Source organism: Poecile atricapillus, chromosome 12 (assembly GCF_030490865.1).
Source record: "Poecile atricapillus isolate bPoeAtr1 chromosome 12, bPoeAtr1.hap1, whole genome shotgun sequence".
NCBI classification, from domain to species: domain Eukaryota; kingdom Metazoa; phylum Chordata; class Aves; order Passeriformes; family Paridae; genus Poecile; species Poecile atricapillus.
In genome coordinates this window covers 7603729-7629701 of record NC_081260.1, presented here as the reverse complement: position 1 = coordinate 7629701, position 25973 = coordinate 7603729, and the positions used below count along the sequence as shown (strand labels likewise).

Here is a 25973-nt window from a genome sequence, read left to right as displayed (position 1 = left end):
GAGCCAGGCAGCTTGTGGGACCAACTGAGCATTCACAGAGGAAAACAGCTCCAAGGAGTCAAGTCACAGGCCATTCCAGCTGGCATGTGAGCATGGTAGAGCCACCTCCCTCCCTTCCACTGGCTGGGCCCTCAGGGCACCAGTTTGCCTCTGACTTTTCCTACTAGCCTAATTTATCTGATTTCCTGGCACTCCAGCCATCCAGCACTGTTTCTGCAGGAAGGACATGATATTTCCCACCACAGCAGTTTGGGGGGCATGAAACAGGATGGGTTTGGAAGATCTGCCATGAGGCCCAATAGCAGAATTGGGAAATGCTTGCGTCTGGAGCTTCATCTCTTTCAACAGTGTTTTTCCCTGATTAATGAAACAATTGCAGGGTTCCTTAGCCTATCACAACACTGCTAATTCTGGTCTTGTTTTCTAGAAAAGGATCCTATGGATTTTGACTTGGCTGATGCCCTTGATGATAAGAACGATAGGAAAGATATTGGGCGGCCGGACATAAGGCCAGGTGAAGGTAGGCTGATCTTTCCTCTCTGTCCTGCTTACTACTGGTCCTTCTGTTCCCTGAGTCCTGTAGGAGATCCTTCCCAGCCTGACACCATTCCCACCAAATGATGGGATAAAGGGAAACAGGTTCTGCCTGGTCCCACTGCCAGCATCCACTGCCCCTGTCCTGCCTGCTCAATGTGGAGACATTTCCACAGGCAGCTTGATCCTGGGGATGGAAGGAGCCTCTTCCTCAATGGTCCCTGGCAGACATGAGCTCTTCCTAACAACTTGCTCCCTGTCTATGAGCAGGTTTTTTCCCCCAGGGTCTCTTCTGATCCATTAAGTTGCAGTGGTTGTGTTGAATTCCCCCATCCCCGTACCTGACAGCTTTTTAACCGAGTGCATGGGCTGCTGGGGTTCACAGTCACTGCCAAGGTGTAAATCTAGAGTAGGCTCAGGTCCTGGCCTAACACACCCAATGGGCTGGGAGGGGTATTTTTCCATCTCAGAAATACTACGGAGAATGAATCATTTGTCGGTGTTGATTGTTCCCCTGAGCACTTGAGCTGGGAAACAGACTTTGCACGGCTGGTTTATTGATGTCAGGATGGTTGTATACCCTGCTCACATGCGTAGTTAACAAGTGGGTATTTTATTACTTTGTATTAGCTAAATGACTTGTCTGCACTTGGGTGTTCTTGGCTTGCTGAGTTTTCAGGCTCCTGCAGGAAAGGTTGAGGTGTTGAACTGCTGGAACATGGCACTGGCCAGAAACCAGCAGATACATTCCCCCAGCATTGCTGCTCCCTGGACTGCCTGGGACCTCTCTAGGCTCTGGCATAGTCAGGGCTTTCATTCTTGTCACACTCATTACTAAACCCATAAATCTGTTTTTTGTGTTAAACTGATGAATAAGGCAGTCTCTTCCACACTGTTAAGGCAAAGGAAATCCTTCCCAATGCACAGCATCAGAGGAGGAACCTTTTGCTGTCTTGGCATTGGACTTCTGCTCCCATCACTCACCTTGCTGCACCCCAGGGCTGCCTCTGAGACTAGAGCTGAGATGTTCAACAGCACCACTCATTCAGCTGTAGATTCACAGACCCTGTTCTTCTGTACTTATCCTGCATTAATTAGAATTGCCCACTACAAGATAACTTTTTCACATGTACCAAAAGATGCTGGTGCTCAGTTTTTCCCTTGGACTGTTCTGTCTCTCTGGGAAGGATAAAGGTCAGCTCCTGCCTGCAGGATTCCAGAGGCTCACTGGTCCCCAGCAGCATGGCCATGGCACACAAAAACCATTTCTTCCTGCCTCCTCCACTCTCAACCAAGGCTAACCACCAAAACATTTAATGAACTCTCAAATTATCAGTCATTTGTGATGATCACTTATCACTCTTAAAAAAATCAATAATTTCAGTTAAAAAAATAATACAGTAGCATTTAAACTAGTCAGTTATTACCTCTTCTATAACCTTAAAGGAGTTCATGGTTAACATCTGGTAATTGTGAGAGAAGCAGTACTACTTTTTGACCAGTCCCAGTTCCTGAGTGGGGATGGAGCAGCCCATGATCCCAACCTCCAGCACAGCTGTGGCTCCCTCAGGTGGCAACCACTGTTTGTTCCTTTCCTTTTAAAGGATTTTCAGACGATGACCTGGCCAGCATTGTGGATGGTGGCTACAGCCCAGACAAGAAGAAGGGTAAGTGGTGACCTACAGATGGTTGTTTTCTTTAGCAGTTATGGCTTGGGGTTACCCCCTAACTCCTAGAAAGAGCCCTGTGCAGAGCAGTGCTCACCTCCGTGGTGGGGGCAGAAAGGAGTCTCAGCCATGGAGCCAAGGGAAAAGTTCTTGGCCTCTGTGATCATGTGTGGTGCCAGTCATTGGAGATGCTTGGTTTTGAGCCCATGGAGGCTCTGCAGCGCTTCTGCCACCAGGACATATGGGACCTGTGTCTCCCCTATCACCTCGAGGGCACCCTGGTGCCATGCATGGGTACATGCCTACATTTGCCTTCCACCACATGACCACCAATGTTTGGAACAAGGGGGAAATCCAGCAACAATTGGATAAGCTGTTCACAAGGATCCACAGCATTAAATATTAAAAGCAGTCACATAAAGAGCTGAACATCACAAGCCTAATCAACATTTAATAAATACCTGTGCCAAGGACAAGATACATCAGAGGCATTACTACAATGCTGACCTGCTTCAATAAATTCAGGGTGTAACTGAAGTTTCCAGTGGGAGCAGCTTCTCCTCCCAGCCCAGTTTCTCTAGGGAAGCCACAACAGACTTCAAGCCAATTAAGGGTTCCTTGACGTGATGGAGCTCAGGCAGTCATCTCCCTGTGATGGCACCTGTATGCTGTGTAACACTCTATCAGCCCTTCAGGTGTTCTCTTGACACTGAGAAGTGGAGATATAAAAGGTGGGGGTGAGGGTAATTGTCAGACACAGGCATCCGATGCAGAGGAGCCCCCAAAACTCCCCCATACACACAAAGAGGGAGAGGAGTAGCTTCAAAGCCCTCAGAAGCAAAAACAAACAGCCCAGTGGAGTGTGGGGGCAACAGAAAAGCTGCAGCCTGTGGAGGCATCTGCCCACCCCCAGGCCAGGGCTGCCCTGCCACCTCTCTCCTGTGTGTCCCCTCCCTCCCAGCACAGCCGTGTGGGGAGCAGGGGCACTGATAGGATTGTGTCTCTGCAGGTGCCAGTGGCAACACCGACAACAACTACAGCGGAGGTAGGTGTCACAGTGGATGGTGAGGCAGGAGGGGTGGTGTGTGTGCCCATCACAAAGCTCTCTCTGTGCCCCACAGTAGCGGAGACAGGGACAATCGCCGGCATTGCCAGCGGCCTGGCCATGGCGCTCATTGGGGCTGTCTCCAGCTACATCTCCTACCAGCAGAAGAAGTTCTGCTTCAGCATCCAGCGTAAGTCCTTCCCCAAGCACCCCAGCATGCACAGCAAGCACACACCTGTTTCACCCTAAACCCCACTGCCATTCTCTACCCAGCACCCCCGAGCTAGCAGAACAAAGCCCCAGCCACATTCATTAAGTCCCCCCCACCCCATGTCAGGTTTTGCACAGACAGGAGCCCACCTGCAGCAGCAGCCCCAGGACCCACTGCCACCCCCAGGGCTCACAGTCTCTCATATCCCACAGAAACACAGCCCAAGACCAAACCATGAATACCAAACACAGTAAATATGAAGAAAAAACCCAAAACCATCCCACCCCAAAATAAACAAACCAAATCACCCCAAGAAAATCCCCCTCAGAAAGCAGTAAAAACTCACCAGGCCAGGGAAGGAAGCAGGAGCAGTGGCTACACCTGGGGCTTCAGCCCACTGCACCCTCAGCAGGTATGTGACAATCATTGCAGTAAACTACAAATTAAGCAGCAAAACTTACCATAAAACACCTTGTGCAAAAGCTGCCCTTTAAAGCTGCTTGGTGCAAGCATTACAGGAGGGTCCTCACAGCCTCAGCCCACAGCACTCACCTGACTATAGTGGGCTCCTACAGCTCGCTCTTTATGGGAGGGAAGTTAAAAGCAGCTGAGTTACAAGCTCTTTTTTCAAATTAATTGAAATCTCCTGTGAGTCCCATTTGCCGTAGGGAAAGGATGTTTGGAGTTGGAAATTTCTGTTGGAATAGTGCTATTTTCCCAGTTGTGACTGAAACAAACAGCATTTTGGTAAATTAGATCAGCAGGAAAAGTCAAATGAATGTGATGGAATGAAACACCCTTGTATATTCCCCCCCACTTAAATGATATTTTGGCAAGAATAAATAATTTTAAAAATGGAGTAAAGTCTTTGATGAGGAGGAAGCTGAGAGACACAAAGCCCCAGAAAGGCAGCACAAAATTAAAGTTAATTATAAAGGAGGATTAATTTAAGCCATCAGACATGGCATGCTGGGCTAATGTCAGGCTATAGATGCATTGCAGTGCATGACAGAAATCTTAAGAGCTGTCAGCCACTGCAAAAGTGGCTTTTTATTGAAAAACATAAATTGCATTTGGTGTTATTCCAGAAAAACACATGCCTGGGTGGAGGCAACGGTGATGTCCAGTGACCACTTGCTTAACGTGAGGAACAGGCTCGGTTCTTTCTCCTGCCCAGCTGTCCTTCATTTTTGAGTCTCTTCCAAGGAGTATTTGCTGATGAATCCCCTAAAGGACATGCACAATGCTGCCTAGAACTCTTCACCCTACCTTCTTTTCTTACACCTCACCTCATACTCACCAGCCATGCCCTAGTCTGTAGCTCAGCCTCTTGGTGTCCCTGAGCTCCTGCTGTGCCTGGGCAGGGTGGGAGCTGTACCTTTCCTGCCTCCACAGCTTGGCCAGCTGCTGGCTGCAGTGTCTCTGCTGGTGTGGGGACTTTATGGGGGTTTTCTAGCCAGTTGCAGAACCATTTTTCTCCTGTGTCTTGGAGACAGCAGCTGCCCCATTGCTGCCTAAGGCTCCCACCACACTCCTTTGACTTGGTCCTGGCACTATTCCCTGCCTCCCTCCTTCACTGGGTGATAGCAATGAGCCCTATCCAAACCTGGTAGTGATGTACAGCCAGTACCTGTCACACCCTGAGCCATATTTAGATGTGCAAACAAGTTATAGATGCCTAAAAAGTGTATGCTGTGTGGCCTGATTGCCCCAGGCTTCATCTGCAGAGCAGCACCCAAATCCCCTTCCCTAGTCCCTCTCTAATGGATGCAACAGCACAGCACTTCCACCTCTGCCTTCCCCCACAGTTGTCCCTTAGAGGAACTGCTGAGGATGGCAAAGTCCATGGCACACCCCAGACTGTCTTAATTCACCTCCAGCTCTGAGCTGGACCACCCCCTTTCTCCTGCCCACCACTGTCCAGCCTTGTTCCTTGGCCTCTGCTCCACTTGTTGATAATGTTGGGAACTTCTTTGCATTTAAATAAGGGACTTATTTGGGATTTGACACCCCACTGGGATCCTGCTTCATCACCACAGCCCTGCTCTGAACTGCTTCTTGAAGCTCTGCATAATTTAGCTTTTAATGAGGCTGTGGCACATCTCTGTGCTGAGGCGCAGGCCTGCTGCACAGCACTCCTTCTCCGGGAAGCCTTCCTCCCTTCCTCCTCCTGAACTCCTCAGAGCTGAGTGCCTCAGACAGGAATTAGCTGGGCTGTCTCGCATGATAAAGAAGAAGCAGGAGCCTCAGACAAAAGAGCTGCTGCTAGAGCTGAGCCTGCCAGGATTTCCATGGGTGCTTTGAAACCCAGCAAGTCTCAGCACTGGCTGTGGGTTATTGAGGCTCTGTGCTGCTGTCACTGCAGAGGAGGTTTCAAAAAAAACTTCTCAGCTGTTACAGCTCTGAGGCCCATTACCAGAGTTTTTAAGGCATCAAAGCAAATAATTTTACTTTCTACCCATCCCATCTCACTCTGTTTATTGTACTTCTCAGAGGGACTGAACGCAGAGTATGTGAAAGGAGAAAACATGGAAGCCGTCGTGAGCGAGGAGCCCCAGGGTGAGAGCCTTGTATCCCTTACCCCTGCCTGCATCCCTCCACAAAAACAGCTTTGCCGAGGGACTTCCTTAAAGTCCCTGGTGCTGCATGGAGCTGCTGTGTCCCTTTGATGATGGCACTGCTTAGGTGATGCTACAACTTCTGTGAAACACCCACCACAGTGCTTTTACCCCTTAACTGCACACAAAGGAAAGCCTGGTAAGAGCCCAAAGACCTCATGCTGCAAAAGATGGCAGTTAACATTTAGCTTTCATGTAATCAACTGTTGAGTCTTGCACAAGAGAAGCATGATCTTTCCATCAGTGACAGATAATCAAGGTTGCTGCAAAGGCTTTTCCAGTGTCACATACAATCAGCCAGTGCTGAGGCGCCCATTGCTTGTGCCCTGGTTCCATTGTGTGCTATTGTATTCATGGGTTTTTTTCTTTCTCCCCAGTTAAATATTCAGTCCTGGAAACGCAGTCAGCAGAACCACCAAAACAAGACAGTGTGAAGATATAAAGTGTGACCCAGGGCTAGAAAATAATCAGTCAGCAGCAACAGAGATCTTACATGCTTGTAATTAAGCTTTTAATTTAATTTGACTCCAAAGCTATTTAATGTGCATTTAGGCTTGAACTGGCTTTTTATTGCTCTAGGCTTTAGGGTTAGACTGGTAGCATGTGTTTATTTTTTGTGAAGAGGTTTATGTTTACATCGAAGTAGTAGTGTAGGATTGGTGTGCAGTTGTATGGAAATCCACAGAAGGTACTTCAGCAGTGGTCAGTTTTTCAGGAGTTTACAGATATGAGGACAGTGAAGTGCCTGTAAATAGCAATCCAAAGTCAAACCCTGCAAAGTCCTCTGCAAAGCACCTCCAGCCACCTTCTGCCATTGGCTCCAGGCAGTGTCACTTCCAATGGCAGGAACAAAGTTGCACATTTCCTGAGGATAGACTGCAGTCCTTCATGTAGCTACACCTAAAAGTGAAGTGCCTATGGTGGGTCCTCATGTGGGGGGCCTTGGGCTGAGCCAGGTGACTCCCTGCTCCTAAGCCAGGAGCTGAGGATGCTTCACCACCGCCACCACCCATCACCCTGGGCTTCTAACCAAAGGACCTGATTTTCACACCAAGTCACAAATGCAGTTGAGAGTGTGTGCAGTGTTCACTTTCACCAAATGCCATTTGAATGCTCCACTGTGCTGCAGATCAGAATGAAACTCAAGTGATACAGTTTGTCTTAAGCTGCGCCAGGGGAAGTTTAGGTTAGAAGTTAGGAAAAAATTTTTCACTGAAAGAGTGATTGGGCACTGGACTTGTCTGCCCAGGGAGGTGGTGGAGTCAGTGTCCCTGGACATGTTTAAGAAAAGACTGGATGTGACACTCAGTGCCATGGTTTAGTTGATGAGGAGGTGTTAGGTTAGGTCATAGGTTGGACTAGATGATCTCAAATATCTTTTCCAATCTAGTTCATTCTGTGATTCTGTGATTCTGTCTCTGTGACTTGAGATACCCAAGTCGTCACCACAATTAAAGCTGTGTGCATATGGATGCTTTCAAGGACAGGTTCAGATTTCAGTCACACTAGAACAAGTTACAGATTTAACCCAAAAGAAAATAAAAAAAGCAGGTATCTGTTAAGATCTGTAATGCTCAGTACCGCAACAGAAATCAAGCTTAAGAAGATGCAGTCCCCTCCTTCTATCAGCACCTGTATCAGGAGTGCTCCCAGGCACATAGAGGCAGAAAAATAATTTAAATTTCACTCTTTGTGTAATCGGCTAGCCTTTAAAAAAGGCAGTACCTTCTGAGAGGATGAATCCTCCATCACTGTCCTGCATGGGGTTCCTGCCTGGGAAACACTGGGCTGCAGCAGGACAGTGCATACACAGCCCCTGCCACGCTGCTGAACCACTGCCTTAGACCCAACCTTCACTATCTTGAAAGAATTTCTGTTTCGATTTCTAATCCCTCCCCAGCAAGCTTTTTGACTCCTGCTAAAATGTGAATAACTGCCACTTTCCAATACATTTTTCCAAATCAATGATTGCTTAAAAAGCATGCTCTTGAGTGAAGGAAATTCCACTTTACTTGGTGTAAAAGGTACTCACTATTTATATATAAACCTGAAATGTGAGCATTTTGTATGGGTTTGCAAATTCCATATTTTATGAACGTTATTAAGAAAACCAAGCCTTTCAGTATGATGTACAAATGCACAGTTTTCAGGTAGACTTAACTTCCAGAAGGCCTTGCCAGGAGGTGAATGAGCCCAGGAGCATTGCTGTCTAACAGCTCCATTTGGAAGGAAATTGCCTAGTAACTTGTTTAAGTATTCTGCAATTACTGCACAGTTCTTTATGCTCTTTTTAACACTTGCATTTTTAAAGCCTTATACTAGCTCTGGCAGAACAGCTACAGTGGTTTATAAGGTGCCTCACAACTATTCAGAACACTTAGGCTATGATACTACTCTGAACTTCTGCTGCTTTGTTTTATGAATGTGTTTGGAATAGGAAAGAAATGTTAATAATTGGCTCAGATAATGGAAGCATAGGAAAGAGATGGGATGTACTGTTTGCTTACTCCCAGAGAAAGGTTTTCATGGAGGAAGTATGGTCTGCAGAATTTGCAAGAGGAGCTCAGGTGCTGACTAAGCCACACAGCTGAGTTTTTGTATCTCCAGTCCCAAGCACCAGCACTTGTTTTTTTGTTCTTACCCAAACATATTTGAAAGCTGTAGCATGAAGTGTGTTTTCTGTAAGTTACTGTGGATGAAGTGTATAACAGATGATCACTAGAAGCTGTTTTCCCAGCTTAGATCTAGTGCCCATAATTCTTCCCCTCACTTTGCCAGTGACCATGTTCCTGCAGATGCAGATCACGGGTTTCACCCTGCCCTGCCTGTCTGACCAGAGTGTCACTAACTAGTCAGTGTGGTTTGAAGAGTACAGTACCTACCCCTCCTCTGGGGACTCTTACATTAGGGCATAGAAGGGACACAAGTTTAATTCAAAATACTGCAGGTCACAGATTTAACAAAGAAAGGCAGCAAGCTCTTTCACTGGAAAACCCGCCCCAGTTTTTGGGACTCAGAAGCTGCTGCTTTGCCCAAGGCTCTTCTATAATGTTGGTGACTACTTACACCTTAGTGTAATGTGTAGGTTTGTGGAAATCCATAAATGCACAGTGAAAGAGAACACTTACAAAGTGAATAGTGACAGAATTCAAGATTTCTTTCTCTAGGATTTTGAATAGGAAAATACTTGCAGATCCTTCAGTAGAGAAATAGGCTTGGCCTTCTCTTCAAAACTGAACAAAAGGCAGAGTCTTAGTGGTAAATGTCAGCAAAGGCTCAAATGATTTTTTTTATTGCTGTTTGTCCCCTCTTCCATCTGAGCTGCCACCACTCTCTGAGAAATATGGAGTTTATACATCATCTATATTTTAGGTATTATAGCAACTGAGAGGTTTCCTGTGTATTTTCCTAGTAGTGATCTAAGTTCTGGAACAGCTGACCCAGCACTGACCTCTACTTTCATTTAATTATGATTTATTCACTTTAAATCGGGATATGGATTTTTAAAAAATCCTGCATTTAAGCTCTGTATACATGGCATGAACTTTCTTGTCCTTTATAAAAAAGGCAATAAACCACTAGAAAATTGGTTTGTTTTTTTTCTTTAATGAGTCCAAAACCTATATATACAGATATCCTGAGAGGTTTTGTATGATGTATGCCGTGAGCTCTTTTTCTTATGACACCTCACTTCTAAAGCTATTTTAAATGGCAATAAAATGATTCAGAAAAGGTTTTGTAAAGGTTTGACAGAGAAAAGAGAATTGAAAGAATTCAGCTGGCTCGTTTTGTGTTTATTCTTTAAATTACTTGCATTTTCCTTTGGCAGTACTTTGTTTCAGATTCCTCAGCTGAGAATACTCTAACATGAATTTCAGATCTTTTTGGCACTATAAACTCAGTAATTTTCATGCAACCCCACTAACGAACCCTTACAAGTGCTCCATTGTCATTCTTAACTACTCATTTGTTGTGATAAAAGTGGAATTAGTCCACAATACTGTTTCAGATCCTGAAAAAGAAGGATGAGTTGGCAGGCTGAGGCTTTAAAAATTGCTTCTCTAACAGATGAGGTTCAGAAACAAATGAAGTTCAGAAACAACGGGGTTGTGAAATTAGAGAACACTTTCTTTTGAGTGAAGTTCTAACTTAGAAGCAAGACAGATTCCTTGTTGCTGAAGAAGTGACCTGTACCAAATGAAGGCTGAATGTTGTGCTGTAACAAAATACATTTTGTTAATGTGCATGTAAGGGTCACAGGAGTTAAAACCAAAATTTAACTACCTTTGGAAAACACCAAATAAACCAAGTTGACTAGAAAGACATTTTAGACTTGATTATTTTTGTGTTATTTTTTTTTAATGATGGAAGTAAGCTGCAAGTGTTTGGCTATATCCTTATGGTACATCACCTCTTCTCTAGCTACACTGAAAACTTCATTTAAAAAACTGATCCAAAACAGACTTTGTGAGAAAACAAATACCACTATGAAAACTTCAGTGGTAAAAAATGGAGTATTTGCATGCATGCACACACATACACACTCTCTCCCCTCCCCCCTCAGGTCGCTCAGCAGCTAAACTCAAGGCAGTGCCCAAGGTTTCCTGCAGTTTTCTTTACATTTTCACACCCAGTAGGTATATGTCCCATGCGGTGCAAACTAAGCTTTTAAGTATAATGATGCGATGCTCAGTCTCACAGTCAAAAAAGTCAAGAAAGGTGGTTTATATGTCAAACTAACTACTTCTGACTCATGTGTCTTAACTCTTTCCTCCCAACTGCACAAGATCTGGCAGTGAAAAGCTATCAATACCCTCCTAGCTCAGCAGATACGGTCTCAGCAAATGGACATTCCTTTTTGCTTTTTACCATAAATATTTCACCTGGGGAATAGTCTGAATTTCCTATTTTACTGTGTACTCTGTTGAGGCTTAGTGCACATGAATGAGAGCTCTTGATTCCTTGTTTTCAACTTCTACAGAACCAGCTGTTCTTGGTGTTACTACATAGAGCACATGAATCAGTACAGCTTCTCTTGGAAAATGAAAGCAATGAAACACTTCTTGTTTAAAGCTGTAATTCCTTGAGAAGACTGCCTCTGCAGGGAACAGAACCAGGCAGTTAGGAGTGTTTACTGGCTTTAAAAGCCTTCTTCCATTTTAATGAAACAACAAAAAATTTACTTCTATCTACAAAAGAGAAAGAAGTGTAAATTCAGCTCTGATACAGGACTAAAGTGGCCAAGTCTCTGATGCTGATGATTCACTTAACTTACGTTACAAGCAAGAAGTGTGTCAGCTGGTTACCAAGGCTTCATCTCTTTCTGGGACACTGGATTCAGGTTGTACAACCCCCTCTCATATGTCATTGACAATAGGAAAATCCTACAAGCCAAATGTAGCTGCTTGCTGTCTTTGCACATTCCCTTTATACTGAGCAATCAAAACCAAAAACCAAAGCAGATCTAGCTTTTGAACCAGAAGTTAATAGCTCTGTCCAAAGCGCATCAGACAGGGAACAGGATTCTGCTCTTCGCTTAGCTAGTTCAATACTGCCTTATTAAAAAACCAAACAAACAACCCCCCCTGCAAAAAAACAATTAGTTGTTAAATCAATAGGAAAAACCCTGATTATCAGGAAGCAGACTTGAGTACAACATCATCTCTTCAGTGTAAAGCTATGCTCTAACTAGCCCATATGAACTACAGAATACCTCTGAATATTTCTATGCTATGTACAAACCCATCCATTGTGCTGACACAAGGAACAACAGGACCCTCCCCCAGATATTTCATGTACATCAGAGACTTGCTGAACTGTGTTGAAACTGGTGGATACACAGCCAGTCATCTGAAATAATTGAAGTTCTTCTATGCAAAACCAAATTCTCAGAGTTTAGCTTTAGAAATCCAAGCTTTAAAAATCTCAGAATGCCCAAGCTAATCCAGTCATCACTTTTGCAATAATTACAGAGAAAATATTGTGATTATTAGCACAAATATAGAGAAAAACTTCAAAAGATTTTCTTTAGCACTGCATTTTGGAGATAATGTGCTTTACTTTAATACACAGTTGAAATGTCAAGGAAATCTGAAGTACAGAAGAGTTTAATTCAATACCAGCTCAATGTATTTTTGCCGATGTAGAATTCACTGCTGACACACTGTTCAGCAGCATCATTTTTACAGGAAAACATCTTTCATCTATTTATAAAAAGCCTGAGGTTGATTAAGAGATGCAACATTGCAAGCCTTCCTAAACTGTGTTTGTGTAGGTGAATATTTATTATAAAAATCATTCACTACAGTATAAAGGACAGGTTGAAATACCCTGCACTGCACAGTAAACATGTAAGACTGGATACAGCACTTCAGCCTCTCTAGCTGAAGCTGGGAAGGTGCTCAGCAGCTCACTGGACTCATTAACTATGTGCTGGGTAGAGTTAATGCAGAGAGTGAGACACAGAAAAGTGCTGTTGTGCATTTGGAACAAATGTGCAGCAACAAATGAATACTTGCAGTCAGTAAAACCCACAATCACCATATAGCTCATAATTGGCTCTTAAGAATGGGGCTTAATTCCCACCAGCAGAACCTGGAGCAATACAAGCATGAGTCAAAAAGCAGAGCTGCAATATTTAAGTTTCTTAAGGAGAAGAACTTAGATTTTCATGAAACACAGCAAGGAAAACAATCCAGGGAAAATTTGCAGCATGCATGATTTCTAGGCCTTCCAAGAATGCCAGTAAGTAATTTTCTAAAAGGAGGAATGTTACAGTAATCAATTGTCTCCAGTATGAGTATTTCTGAGGAGAGATGCGAGAACATTGGGAATGTTTATTTAAACATGACAACACAGTTAAATTATTCCTTTACAGAAAAAATGCTAGTAGGAATTTAAAAAACAAAAAGTCAAGAGGCTTTATTACAAGAAAAACAGTATCATTATTCAAAAAACTTTGTCAAACAAAATTGTTGCAAGTTAAGGTCCTCAGAAGGGTTTGGACAGGCAGGTTCCATTTTCTGAATGTACAGCTTAAACCCACGGGAGGATGCCTATGTTTAACATCACATACACATGGGTATAAACGCACACAGCTTAGCATTTTGTGTGTACACTTAGAAACAAAACACACTTCACAAAGTGGAGCTATAAAGATTATGCAATTTACTCAGCTGAGTGTCATTTCAACCCCAAATATTACCATTTGCTAGAAAACAAACTTTTACTTTGTACAAGACCTTGACATGAGCAAGTTTAACCCTAGCTCACCAGGCTGAAACTGAACAATAAGATAAACAGTTTTTTAAACTTTTTTTCAACTTGTACAAAAGGCATTAAAAAACCTAAAGTACATGCTTTACCAAATATATTACATCATACCAGTCAGTGTGGTGTACTTGATAACTCCAGCTCAACTTCATCCACATTTAATGGCATATTGAGTTTGAAATGTAAAACTGACTACACTGGAAAACATTTGTTCATTACCTAAAAGAAAAATAAACTGCTCTAGCAAAAAAAAATATAAAAATCTGAGTGAAATAAGGAGCTCCCATTCAAAAAACCCATTTTGTGTTCTGTGTAAGCATCATGTGGCAATTAATCTGATTCTTTCAACCAGGCATAGTACAAAGTGTGAGGCATTTTCCTGTCTGCTTGGCAGATGGATTCCTTTTCAGAATGGCTAAATTGTTAGTTGCTCAAAACAAAGTTTAATTTCACAATTGGTGACTTAGCTAGAGTGTCAAAACACATATAGGAACTGCCAACAAGAAAATACACCATGTCTATTGAAGCTCTTTTTGGCCTCATTGTGATATTATCAGACACAGAGTAAGGCATGTAGATCATAGCAATTACAAGTCACTCACAATCCTTTTGTGATGGGAAAAGCATTTCACCCTCTGTGTTATCTGACACTAATTTTTTTCACATGGCTTTAGTTCCACATCACACAGAGGTGTGCACTGGTGTGGTGGAATGGGAAGGAGATGAACCTCTGTCAGAGGAGGAGGAAATGGAACGTGTGGCAGCCTCCCGCTGCAAATCCTCAACCCTCTTCTGAAGCTCTGTCCGGATGGCCAGAAGTTCTTTAAGATTTTGGTGGATTGGAACCTGCCAAGTAAAGAAAGAAAAGGCTTACTTTGACTCTCATAGTGAGAGTCAAAGACTCTCATATCTTTCCAGCAATGCATCTGCTGTTGCTTTCAATAACAAGGAATTAAACTCTTGTGATTTTCAGTATGTCAATATTTAGGGAAAGTGTTTATTTAGTCATTTGAAATGCAACATTGCAGGAAACCGTCCCTTTCTAAAAACACAATTGGCAGGGGACCTATTAAAAAGTGTTTGCAAATGGTTTTGATAGGATGCCAAATATACTCTTAATAAATGTACCGGTATCCCTTATCAATGCCACTGTCAGCTGAACTTAAAACGCCTTTCCTGGGAATGATTTCTCTGGTCTGTTGGGAAAGGACTTTATACATAGTTCACAAAGCTGGTTCCATATGGAGCATCTTGTTACTCTTCTAACCAGGCATCTTCCCAGGAGTCTGACCCCTTCCAGTGAGAAAAGTGCAGCAGCCAAGTGAATGGTGCCTGGACCTCCCAAAGTCTTTCTCCAGTGAATCTTTCACAGAAGTGCATTGTACAGGTTTCTGTTTTTGACATTACTCAGCAAACATCGAAGATGCACCACTCTGCATCAGAGCCCTTTCATATTCATCTAAAACATTAAACTATATTGTGGCCAAAGGAAGATTCAAGCCATACTGGATTTTGCAGCTGGATTTGTTCTCAGACAAGCAGAGAGGAACCCTCCTTCTCTTCCAAATTCCACAAGGCCAAAAAAGTTTTACTGTAAGTGCTTTTAATTTATTTATTTATTTTATAATATAGCTTATTTATTTATTTTAACTTATTTTATCCTGTACAAACTCTAATTGTTTACACCTTTTGGAAAGAGCAAGACAGGGGAAAATAATTTAATTGCACTGATACAACAATCATGGGGAAATGCAGCATTGGGAGACCTATGGATTGCTAGATGAGTAATTTATACCCTGGGCTTCTGGAATGCCAGGCTCCAGTGAATTGCATTCACCTACTATCAGTCCCTACTGCTTAGCAGTGATTGTTAAGGCTGGGATGCACACCTGAACCTGACATCTGCACGTGGTGCCGTGTGAAGGAAATAGCAAAAACCAGAAAAGGTTTTTACTTGTTACTAATACACAATCGAGTCACAACTTACATTTTGTGAATTCTCGCTTTTTAAAGAACATACATCCAAAATCCATGCATTTGATATTGATGTTTTCAAAACCTAACACAGAAAAATACCATTTAATTTTTAACTCTTGTTCTAACTTAAAACAATAAAATAGTACCACAAAGGTATTTTTAGGTCTACAATTTTTTGGCCATATAGTTTTTTCTCGTTTGTGGCTTAGCCCATAAACAGAAACTTCAGTGTATTCAGTGTATTGAGAAAGTGCTGCTCCCAATACCCTGGAAGTCATCAATTCATCTGGCATGTCATCTACATCAATTTTAAAAGCATAACTTTTGGACACTGGAGCCCTGCCCTCACTGTGCAATGAATTCCTTCTCTTGCAGTTTTACCTGACATCCTCTATACAAATTCTTCAGCAAGTGAGGTCACAAATCTACAGTTCTCCTTAACTAATCAAACACAAAGGAGAAAGCCAATCTCATTTTTCTGAGGTAGACTACAGAAAGTGTATACACCTAGAAACATGGCAAAACTGAGTCTGCTGATGAAGATCATCCACGATGCTGTAATACACACTGTGGAAAATTTAAATTTTAGTAAAGATTGAGATTTTCTGGAATTGGCACCCCCCTGCATTTATTTTTTTTTTCCTCAATAAAAGATCCCTTTCTCACAGATTTCTATTTTGTGTTTCCTCAGGAAGACATTTTCCTGAAATATTTAGGTCCCTAACAGAGTGATTTACCATTGGAATCATCAGTCACACAAGCCCTGGGTCATGGGAGATCTGTACACCTGATTTCTGCACAGCTTAACCATGACTCAGCAAACCAGGCCAATTTCTCACAGCCAGATTTCACACGGGCATCAGTTGCTGGGTTCCATTGCAGAGTTCAAATGCTCTCAAAAAGCAGCTCCACACAACTGGCTTTTGGGGAGCCTACTACAAATCTTTACAGGATACACCACACAAAAGCTGCTGCAGGACAGCTTTAACGTGCTTTGAGGAAGTGTGGCTGCACCTCTCAATTCCTTTGCATGCCCAGTGCCTAATTTAACAGGCACATGCTCCAGCTTTGATGCAAATGCTGTTCTCTCCACAGGTCCATCGGGAAAAGCAGAGCTGCCTTTCAATAAATTAGCTAAATAACAATAATGACTTTTAAAAAGCCTGTGTATATTCAAGTCACACACAGAACTCTTCAACATTAAGACTGCAAAATTATGCTCCAAAGAATTAGGAAGTGTCAGAATGAAGTCTAATTCTCTAACCTCAGTTCAGCCTTCCTGTAGATCTGTATAAAGTCACTGGTCAAATAAATACTAAAATACTAACTTCCCCCTTGTATTCCTTATTTACTTGGTGCACAGGCTGATGCTACTTAATTAATGAGAAGTTATTCCATATTTAGTTTTCTTTGCAGTGTCCGACCCCATCTTTTATTTATTCTTCTGATTTTAAAATGCTGACGTTTCCTTTCCTGTACTTTCATCTCATGTTAAGAAACAAATTTATTTCTGCAGCACCCTAATGAGGTATGGGGGTATTAACACTCTACTTTTACAAACAAGGACCTGAAGCCAGCATCTCCTAATTTTGCGTACTTTGGATCTCAAACTGGTTTAACAGGGAACTTGGGAATTCTGCAGCTGGGCCAAGCAGGACACCCAGTAAATAAGGATACATAGAGGGACCATTCTGCTCCAGGTGAGCTCCCTTACCACAGAGGAATCCTGTGGCAAAGGCAGGGAGAAACTTCATTTCTCTCAGGGGACAACTCTTCCCCTGCCTGCACCATGTCCCCTCCAGCCTACTTTCCCAGACTCTGTTCCATGGGTTGAACAGATGGCAAACACCTCCAGCACTCAGAACATTAATCACTCCCAGCTCCTGTTCCCAGCTAGCCTCAACTCTCTCGTAGACTCTATATAAAATCAATCTCTCAGTCCTTTTATTTATTCTCAGTTCTTGAAAATACATTGAGATTGTTGCAGCCTCAGACCTCCAAATGGGAGGAATTTCTTCCACAATATGAGTGGATCGGTTTCTGAAATATAATCTTATTAAAATCTCATTTGCCCCAGAGGTAGAACATTTATAGAAAAACAGCCCCTTGCCCTAACAGAAGTCCCATAAGTTTCCCAATATTTTCATATGGGAAAACATTTTTCTTAGTCACATTCTCATAAGCAACTGAGCCTGCTTGGATGAAGTTTTACAAAACAATTCAGTCAGATACACAAACTTAGGGACTCAATGCAAACCATTAGAGCCCAGCTAAGCTGTAAGCAAGGCAGAGCAGGATCTTATAGTAGGGGGAAAAAAGGGATCACTTTCTAAATATTTGCCATCTTTTAGTAAGGGGATGTTAGATTTAAACACTGCAAGACAGTTCCACATAAATATCATCATGTCATTTCATCCAGTAGTGTAAACACAAAGGATTTTCTGATATGAAGTCTTTCCCAGGAAAAGATTATTTCTGATTGCCATTAACACATCCTGTTAATGTGTTACTGTGGATCATGTGGATGCACACAACATTAAACAATAAAATTCTAGAAATAGGTTTCACATATTAAACTTCCAATAAACACTTTAATAACATGAAATAACATGTCAAATTCAGTCTAGAAAAATCTCAAACAGACAATTGCTGATTTTTTAGTAATAAAGGTTCATATTCAAATTACAATATAATGGGGTAAGGAAAAGGTGGTATAAACAGCTGAAGTACCACGGAAGTTCCTATAAAAAGACCTGAAAAACAGCCTGGCATGAGGAGCCATGTCTTCCTCCAGATGTCTTCAGTTCTGTTGTTGTAACTGTCCTTTTTTGAAAAAAAAAGCAGCAAATTCAAAAGTGAAAGAATGAAAATAGAGTGAAAAGGGGAGGATATGCCCACAACAAAGCCTCAACCTTAAGTTATGTGTTTTGGGGTATTTTTTTTTCATTTTTCTTTTTTTTTTTTTTACAAAATCATTAAGAAAACCATGGAATTATGCAGCTTTCTGGAAGCCTCCTTCCATCTTAGATGGACGAGGAAGAGTAAAAAGATGAAGCATCATGAATTAAATTCTGTCATGAAAAACATTAACATTAAAATGTCAGTTCATTTTCACACTTTCTAAAGACTTATTCCAAGGCTGATCTGTTGTTGTCAAGTGTATCCTCAAACCATCCTGTACAAATTCTTACAGATAACCATCTCCAGTTTTGTCACTTCACCCTGTTCTATTACATCATGAGATTCCCCTCTCAAATAAAACCTTCTTCAGAAGAAAATGGGTCCAACAACCTTCATATAAACACCTGTAATGCCTTGCTGTGAACAAGGCTCTCCTTCACTTTGCCACTGTTTAGAATGAAAGGAAGTGGAAGAGTGACAGATTCTGTAAGGAACAAGAAGTTTAAAGATCGTTTATTAAATGCTCCATTACCACCTTAACCCTAAAAGCATGTCTCCAAGTCAAGCTTTTATTACTGTCTTGTTAAGAAATCATGTAATCGGTTTGCCTGAAATGAATTTGTTGGGAAGCTGACAGGAGCTGTACTGTTTTCTACTCTCTCATTTTGCCTCTCAAATTAGGAGAGGAAGCTCAAAAGATGACTCTTGACCTATTAGACTAGTGTCCCCACAGTGATGCTGCCAGGCAACACTCAGCTTCTACAGCCAGGTCCATCATTTCTGTGCATAACCCAGCTAAAAACATGCAACTATTTCTGCTGCATAAGAGGAGCCTACACAGATGAAACTCTACCCAGCAATGCATTTACAGTTTTGCTGGACTGGAAAATTGCCTAGCCATTGCTATTCAGAATGTTTTTCATGTGCTATTTAAACTATTATCTCAATGTACTGAAAACCAGTAAATTTCATTTCTGTGGTTTAACACAATAGACCAGTAAAAATGAAGCAGAAACTATGTGAATGTACTACATACCTTTTTAATGGATTTTGGAAGGTTAACTTCATAAAAAAATTCTGCCATGTACTATTTATAAGAAATAGAAATAGATTTTTCTAGTCACATAAAATTTACTATGAACAGTTAGAAGCTTAAACAACCCAAAACAAAACTGGCACTTGCATCTAATATAGCTAGCCACAGAATGAAATAGGGATAAGAGTATGGAGTCTGCCAGCACCATAAAGAAGTGGGTAAAAGGGCCCGGATCCTTGGGAAGTCTGACCTCACTCCAGGCATTAACCAAAAAGCTACCACAGTAAAAGCTGGAGAAGAATCTACCTGAAACACTTCAAGAAGACTTCTCAGTGATGGGGATATTTTTGTTTTGTTTTGTCCCCTACCCCCTTTTTTTTTCCCCTCCCAGTTGTTACTGTAATATTGACTCAGAAAGTCAGACTACATCCTGCTCCCCTACCTCATAACTAATTTTTTCTCACCACTTACCCAAACCCTGTGCCCCAAGTCCTTTTACCTGTCCAGAGCAATACCGTCAGCAGTAAATAGAAGCTTTATAGACTTCCCTTCCCTTCCCTTCCCTTCCCTTCCCTTCCCTTCCCTTCCCTTCCCTTCCCTTCCCTTCCCTTCCCTTCCCTTCCCTTCCCTTCCCTTCCCTTCCCTTCCCTTCCCTTCCCTTCCCTTCCCTTCCCTTCCCTTCCCTTCCCTTCCCTTCCCTTCCCTTCCCTTCCCTTCCCTTCCCTTCCCTCTGCCAGTTTCCCTATCTCCCCAGAGTTTCTCCTCTCTGGTAGAGAGAGGAGTTAATTAACCAGTTAAAATGGGTGGCAGTTATTTTCCTCATTTAGCTTCCTTTGCTGCCTGTTTCATTCAAAAGCAGGTACTTTTCCTCCACCTTAACGACAGGGTCCCTACTGCCTACATTGAGCAGAAAAATACTTAGAACACTGCCAAAATGTTCTTTATTGCTAAAAATACCACTGATATGAAACTATTTGTAAAACTGAATTATCCACATACATCAAAAGCAGAACCTGCTGCAGTGTAATGCTGAGCACATGCCACTCCACAGTTATGATGAATTATTCCTGCTGAGGAAGGATTTGAGGAAAAATAAAGTTGTTTTTCTTTTAAACTATGGCCACAGAGAAATTATAGTTATCCTATACCAAAACATACTACATCCCACATAAAAACCATCTAGACATAAGGCAACTTCATTTCCTCAAAAATTCAAGCCTTCCTCTTTACAGAATTACTACAGCTCACTTTCAGTATTGATTTTCAGGTTTTCATTCCCAAGGAATCCTTCAGGATCCTGAAGTGCTTTTGGATAGCAAAATTGGTTGACACAACGATAGATATAAGAGAAATTATAATAGCTACTCACTTATAGTACCACCAAATCTTAATTGGATGGATATCTACTGTGTGTTATTCTACTTGCTCAAGGACAGCCATTCACATGAAAATTGTTCAACAGTGAATGCATTTTGTCTTGTTCAATGAACACACTTCATCTATTTTTGCAACAGGGAATAAAAGCTGCAGAAGAAAATATTTATTTTAAATTCATTGCTCAGCTTAAGACTGTCAGTTTTCCAAAAACCTTCTCTGTGCATTGGAAAGACAAGAATATCTTTCACCTGAGCTTTCTGTTCCTCTTTGTGAAGAACTGGAACTCTGACAGCCTAGTTAACAGGACACTTGCAAAAGGCAATCTCAAATGAAGAAGACAGCAATTTTCAATAACAGTCAATATTTCCACATTTTTTGTACAGGTGTGCTCCTAAGAAATCTAGCAAAAACCCCTGGCCTCCTGGAAAAGCAAGGAGAGAAACTGTGAATGCTACCAGGTGGGAACTGGAACAACTGATATATTTACAGACTCAGGAAACTGTATATGCTACAAGCTGATGCCATTGCCTGTTAAAAGCTACAGCCCATTTAGATTTAGACATCTGAGACATGAGAGAAATTGAGTTCTTGCCCTTCAATATGTGTCAGAAACTACCAAAAATGAAGCTTATTTGCACAGTACTAGCTTCCCCTATTCTGTGCACATTCTGACACTCACTATAGGATACCAATTTATTTTTCTTAACTACAGTTTCTTTCAGCATCCAGGATAAGCAGTTAGTCTCTATTTTATTCAATATTGATTGAATACTGAGAATTTTATCTGTAGATTAAAATTATCTGCATTAAATTAGACTCTTGAAATCTGGACTTGACACTCAACTAGAGAGAAACTACCAGGTACTGGCCAAAACCTGCCTCATCTCACTAGAAACTCTTTGTTAGTTGCAGGGATGAAATCTGCTTTGCTAAGGTAACATTCATCTGTCTAACCCAAGGCAACTCCTTCTCCTGACATCTCCTGCCTCACTCTTTCATTCAAAAAGAGGGACTCAGGACCAGCAATACCAAGCAATTCCAGAGCCGTATGACAGCTCTGTCCTGCCACAGAATGGTAGTAAATCAAATGTGTGGACATTTAAAAATATCCCAATGTCCACCTGCTCAGAGAGGAACATACCAGGCAGTGTGACTGAAGGCAGGGATAAATACACAAACACTCCATGTGCCAGACAGTAAGTTATATGCAGTAAGTTTCACATTATCCTGTTACATGCAGGATAAAGTATTTCAGTAATTATGTTTTCCGGTTTATTGACAGAAATATTCCTAGTGACACTCAGGATCTTATTTGTTGTTTTCACTATACAGTATTTTGTGTTTATTGACACTGAAGCTCAGCTAACATCCGATTGCTCAACTGTATAACACATCAAATCCTCTTGCAATAGCATCAAATAAAAGCAGCAATTGTAAGTTATTTATATACTTTACAGTAATTTCTGTATATACCAAACAAACAGCTTTACTTATTCCTACCTTTCCCTTTCACATCTTTAAGTGAGCTGCTAACCAGTCAACAGAATTTCTCTGACTCTTCCACAGAAGTTTTGTGATTGTTTTTAGCAGATGATCCCATTACATTAGCTGAATTGAATTTCCAGGCAATAAATGGTGCTAGCCTTTTACTCTGGATGACAGTCCACACACACAAAGAAAAGAATGAGTTTGAGAAAGGACAGGGATTTCTATATTATTAACATGAGCACTGTGGCCAAATTTACAGAACAGAGCTTGATCAAAACTTACCAGGCATAAGAAAAAAACCCAAAAAAATACATTAAACCAAAATTAAACTAAGCCCTGTCCTCCAAGAGTTAAAACTAATTTTCAAGAAAGCACAAAAAAATAAATATATCCTAATGGACTGTGCAAAACTTGGTGACTAAAATGCATTATTTTCTTTGCCTCTCACAGCTCGGCTTGAAAGGACTGGAACTTTTACTCATGCTCTGCATATATGAATGATGAGATATATTAGCTCAAAAATACTGCCCCTGCAGAGATCAGAACAAGATCAAGATTCAAGAACATCACTGTTGTGTTCTCCCCACCTTCCAGGGATGCCCAAGGAGATATCTAATGACATCTGGCAGCCAGAACTCCTCAAACAGTATCAAGAAGACAGTGAAATGACTACATAGAAAACAAAAATATATATCCACTGAAAAAATTCAAAAGTATCATATTATCTAATGTATTCCAGACTACCTGGAAGGCCATACCCACAGACCCCACACCTTTGTACAAGAGAATGGAAGAGCTTCTCTTTCACACATCACATACAAATATACATTTCTCCAACTCAAATAAAGGGCAAATCTGAAAAAGGTCTTCTCAGTCAATGAACTCAAATAAGACAGAACTTAAATCTATCTAATTTTCTTGAGACAAGACGTCAATAATGATGTAATGCCTCCAAACTCAAACCAAAGAACATTTTATTTCACTTAAGAATTAGAATGACCTTGTTGCAGCATGATTTAGTAACAAGAGATGACCACATTTAACCTAGAATTTTCCACAGTATTCACTTCTCAGACTCCTGAGCTTTGAACCCTATGGAAAGAGGCTGCGTGTCCTTAAGTGCACAAGATCTATTGCAATACAAAATAAACAGGGCTCTTGATGCAAATAAATATGATCAAAACCACCATCTCAGGCTTCAACAAAGCTTAGACAGGTTATATCATTCTAAGCAATCACTATGGAACATAAGAATACTGCTAAACTCTGTGTGTCCTAGGACAATGAAGAATATGCTCAGACTGTACCACATTGGTAAAGGCTGAGACACAGATATTTGAAGACAGAGTACAATAATACAAAAACAAATAAATGGTTATATCAAGTTAACCTTCAGTCATTCAGTAATTTTAAAATGTAAAAACGTTATAGGTCATATATGCTCATTTTCAATAGAAAAGGCAATGAGGTGCAATGAAACTTTTCTCAGTCCATTTAAAAATCAAGCTCACTAATCAAGCAGAAATGAGAAAACCTAAAATATTGCTTCCAACCAAAACCTGCCCTTCTGCTCCTGTGAGATTTCTCTCCCATAATACCAAGTTTGTTGAAAATGGGTATCAAAGATCCATTCCGATTATATTCAAAGTACTATTATTCATCTTCCCTTAAATTCACCTATTGGGCCTTTTCTTCTTTTTGGTGAGCTCTTAAAAAAAAAAAACATGTTTTAGTTTTCTAAAGATGTTTTTGCGGATGATAAAACAGCACAAGGTTCATTAGTGATGAACTAATCATCAGAGAACTTACTCATGTTAAATATTTGATCTTCTCTTATATTTACTTGAGAATCAAGAGAACACATTAAAAATTATTCAACAAAATCACCTTTTATCAGTAGGCAGGGATGCCCATTATTTTAATAAATCCACTGATTAAAAATTTTTTTCACTGAAGATAAGTGAAGACCTGCTGGGTGTCACAAGGGTCATTGTCTTTTTTTCTGTCACTGAATGCATCTGAATGTTACTGAATTGGTTAACAGGCTGTGACACCAGACAATGCAAATACAGAGGAAAGCAACTCAGTATATTGTAGATTGCAGAAACTGTTTATTTGCTTGTGTGAGTTTGTGCCTTCATAATTAGACTGGAAAATGCAATTCTGCAACAAAAAATTCTAATTTCTGCTGCTAATTTATCCAAGTAGATGTGAAAAACTCCCAAATATTTGTCATAAATATCACATAAAGGCTAAAGGCCAGAGGAAAGGGATGATGTACCAAGACAAACTTACATGGTAGAACTAAAATGTTGAAACACTAAGTACTTCAAGAAAAGCAGGTGGCAGGAAAGTTAAGGTAGTTACCAGGACCATCATGTTTTGTTCCCTTCAGCTGCTTCTGAGGGGACCTGCTCTCAGATACTGAATGAGTCTCACATGCCAGAGTGACTGAGGAGCATGTCCCAGAGAAGCAGGCAGAGCATTCAGTGACAAAGGCAGTGAGCAGAGCTTTCACTAAGAGGTTACAGCTCTAGTATCACCTCATTATGTTATCTCTTCCCCACTCTCCCTCTTTTGGACCAGGACTGGCTTTCATGTGGTACACAAAGCCTGTTTGCTCTCAGGGCCTGGAGATCTCAATCAAATACAAGTCATAAACCAACACTACTGCATGTAGTGCAAACACCACCCAAATTGTATTCAGCAAACAGGCTAAAGGAAAGATGGTATTTTGCTAAAAAGCAGCTGACAATTACACTTGAAAATTATATAACTTAAAATACACCATCTTTCAAAGTCTTAACAAGTAAGAGAAACAAAGCAGCTCAGAGGAAACACCTCAGTGAGAAAAGCAAGCAAGGCAGACTTTTCCAGGACCTTAAAAGGAATTTCTCAGGTACCTGGACTTCTACCAGTGTAGTGGTAGAAATCCAAGTGTCCTTGAAACTTAGCTTGGAACACCATCTTAACAACAGCCTCTGACTTGTGGATGCCTAATAAGTCTGAAATTCACATCTCATTTAACTGCTAGAAGATGAAAGTAGCTTTCAAGCAACCACTTAATACAGGTAATTTATCATAATATGCTTGGGGGTACCTTGGGGAGTACCTTGGAATGCTACCTTAAAAAAGATGATGTAGCACACTCAGATATATTATGGTTGTGACATAATGTGAATGTTCTCTTTTCAGACTTCTAATCATGAGAGCATATGGAGCATTTCTCTGATGAGATTTTGAGATTTAGAGATTTATCTGAATCGCAGATATAATACTTATAAGAACAAATACTGGATGAATCAAGGAGTATTTATGGGGAGTGTTTAATCTTTAGTATGCCAGCTAAAAACTATAAAAGTCAATTGAAAACAAGTATTCATGGGATGCTTAGTTTAGAGAACCTGCAAAATGACTTGGTCTAGTCCAGTTCTTTCAGAAACTGCTGGTATATTTTATGTCAGTGCTGGGGAAAGGGCAAAACATGATTAAAACCAAAGGCACACAGAAACTATTAGAAGGTCACGGCAATAAAAGTATTAAAAAGTGTTACAAAGTATTATAAAAGTAATCTTCTGACACAAAAAGACTGCTAATCTTTACAAGACAATACAGTGATACTGTAACTCCCTAGTTTGTGGGTGATTTTAATGAAAACGTCCTTTTTCCAAGTTTGACCATATCCTGCATCATCTTCATGCCAAACACCTTTTTCCCTATCAGCTGAAATATATGCAACAGATGAGCACTTTTGTATTAAACACTGCATTTGACAGTAGGAAAAATAATAATTTATCTCAATCTCTGTGACCTTCAGTAAAACACTGAAGATGTGTGAAAGCTCATA

The 25973-nt window shown here is 41.1% G+C and overlaps 2 protein-coding genes across 15 annotated transcripts in view; one reads left to right on the top strand and one right to left on the bottom strand.

Annotated features, from left to right (window-relative positions):
- The window catches only part of CD99L2 (CD99 molecule like 2), a 46164-nt gene extending 20201 nt beyond the window's left edge, over positions 1 to 25963 (top strand). The window contains exons 6-12 of one of the 6 annotated variants that reach the window (XR_009278525.1): positions 428 to 520; positions 2139 to 2201; positions 3211 to 3246; positions 3323 to 3436; positions 5951 to 6016; positions 14618 to 14940; positions 21022 to 21096. Coding sequence is in view for 4 of the 6 variants with exons in the window: in XM_058847688.1 (XP_058703671.1) it covers positions 428 to 520; positions 2139 to 2201; positions 3211 to 3246; positions 3323 to 3436; positions 5951 to 6016; positions 21022 to 21086 (437 nt within the window). In the remaining 2 variants the exon portion in view is untranslated. Of the gene's footprint in view, positions 1 to 427; positions 521 to 2138; positions 2202 to 3210; positions 3247 to 3322; positions 3437 to 5950; positions 6017 to 6452; positions 13610 to 14617; positions 15314 to 15699; positions 16398 to 21021; positions 21097 to 22576 lie in introns of those variants that run through there. The other 5 variants (XR_009278526.1, XM_058847688.1, XM_058847690.1 and 2 more) reach the window with 5 other exon arrangements.
- Positions 2670 to 25973, bottom strand: part of MTMR1 (myotubularin related protein 1) — a 49664-nt gene continuing 26360 nt past the window's right edge. For 3 of the 9 annotated variants that reach the window (XM_058847671.1, XM_058847677.1, XM_058847673.1), the window contains 2 exons: positions 15335 to 15406; positions 13737 to 14193 (listed from right to left, as the gene is read on the bottom strand). In XM_058847671.1, coding sequence (XP_058703654.1) covers positions 14029 to 14193; positions 15335 to 15406 — 237 coding nt within the window. In that variant the 3' untranslated portion in view covers positions 13737 to 14028. Of the gene's footprint in view, positions 2911 to 3803; positions 3894 to 4009; positions 4185 to 13736; positions 14194 to 15334; positions 15407 to 17991; positions 18148 to 25973 lie in introns of those variants that run through there. The other 6 variants (XM_058847674.1, XM_058847675.1, XR_009278523.1 and 3 more) reach the window with 5 other exon arrangements.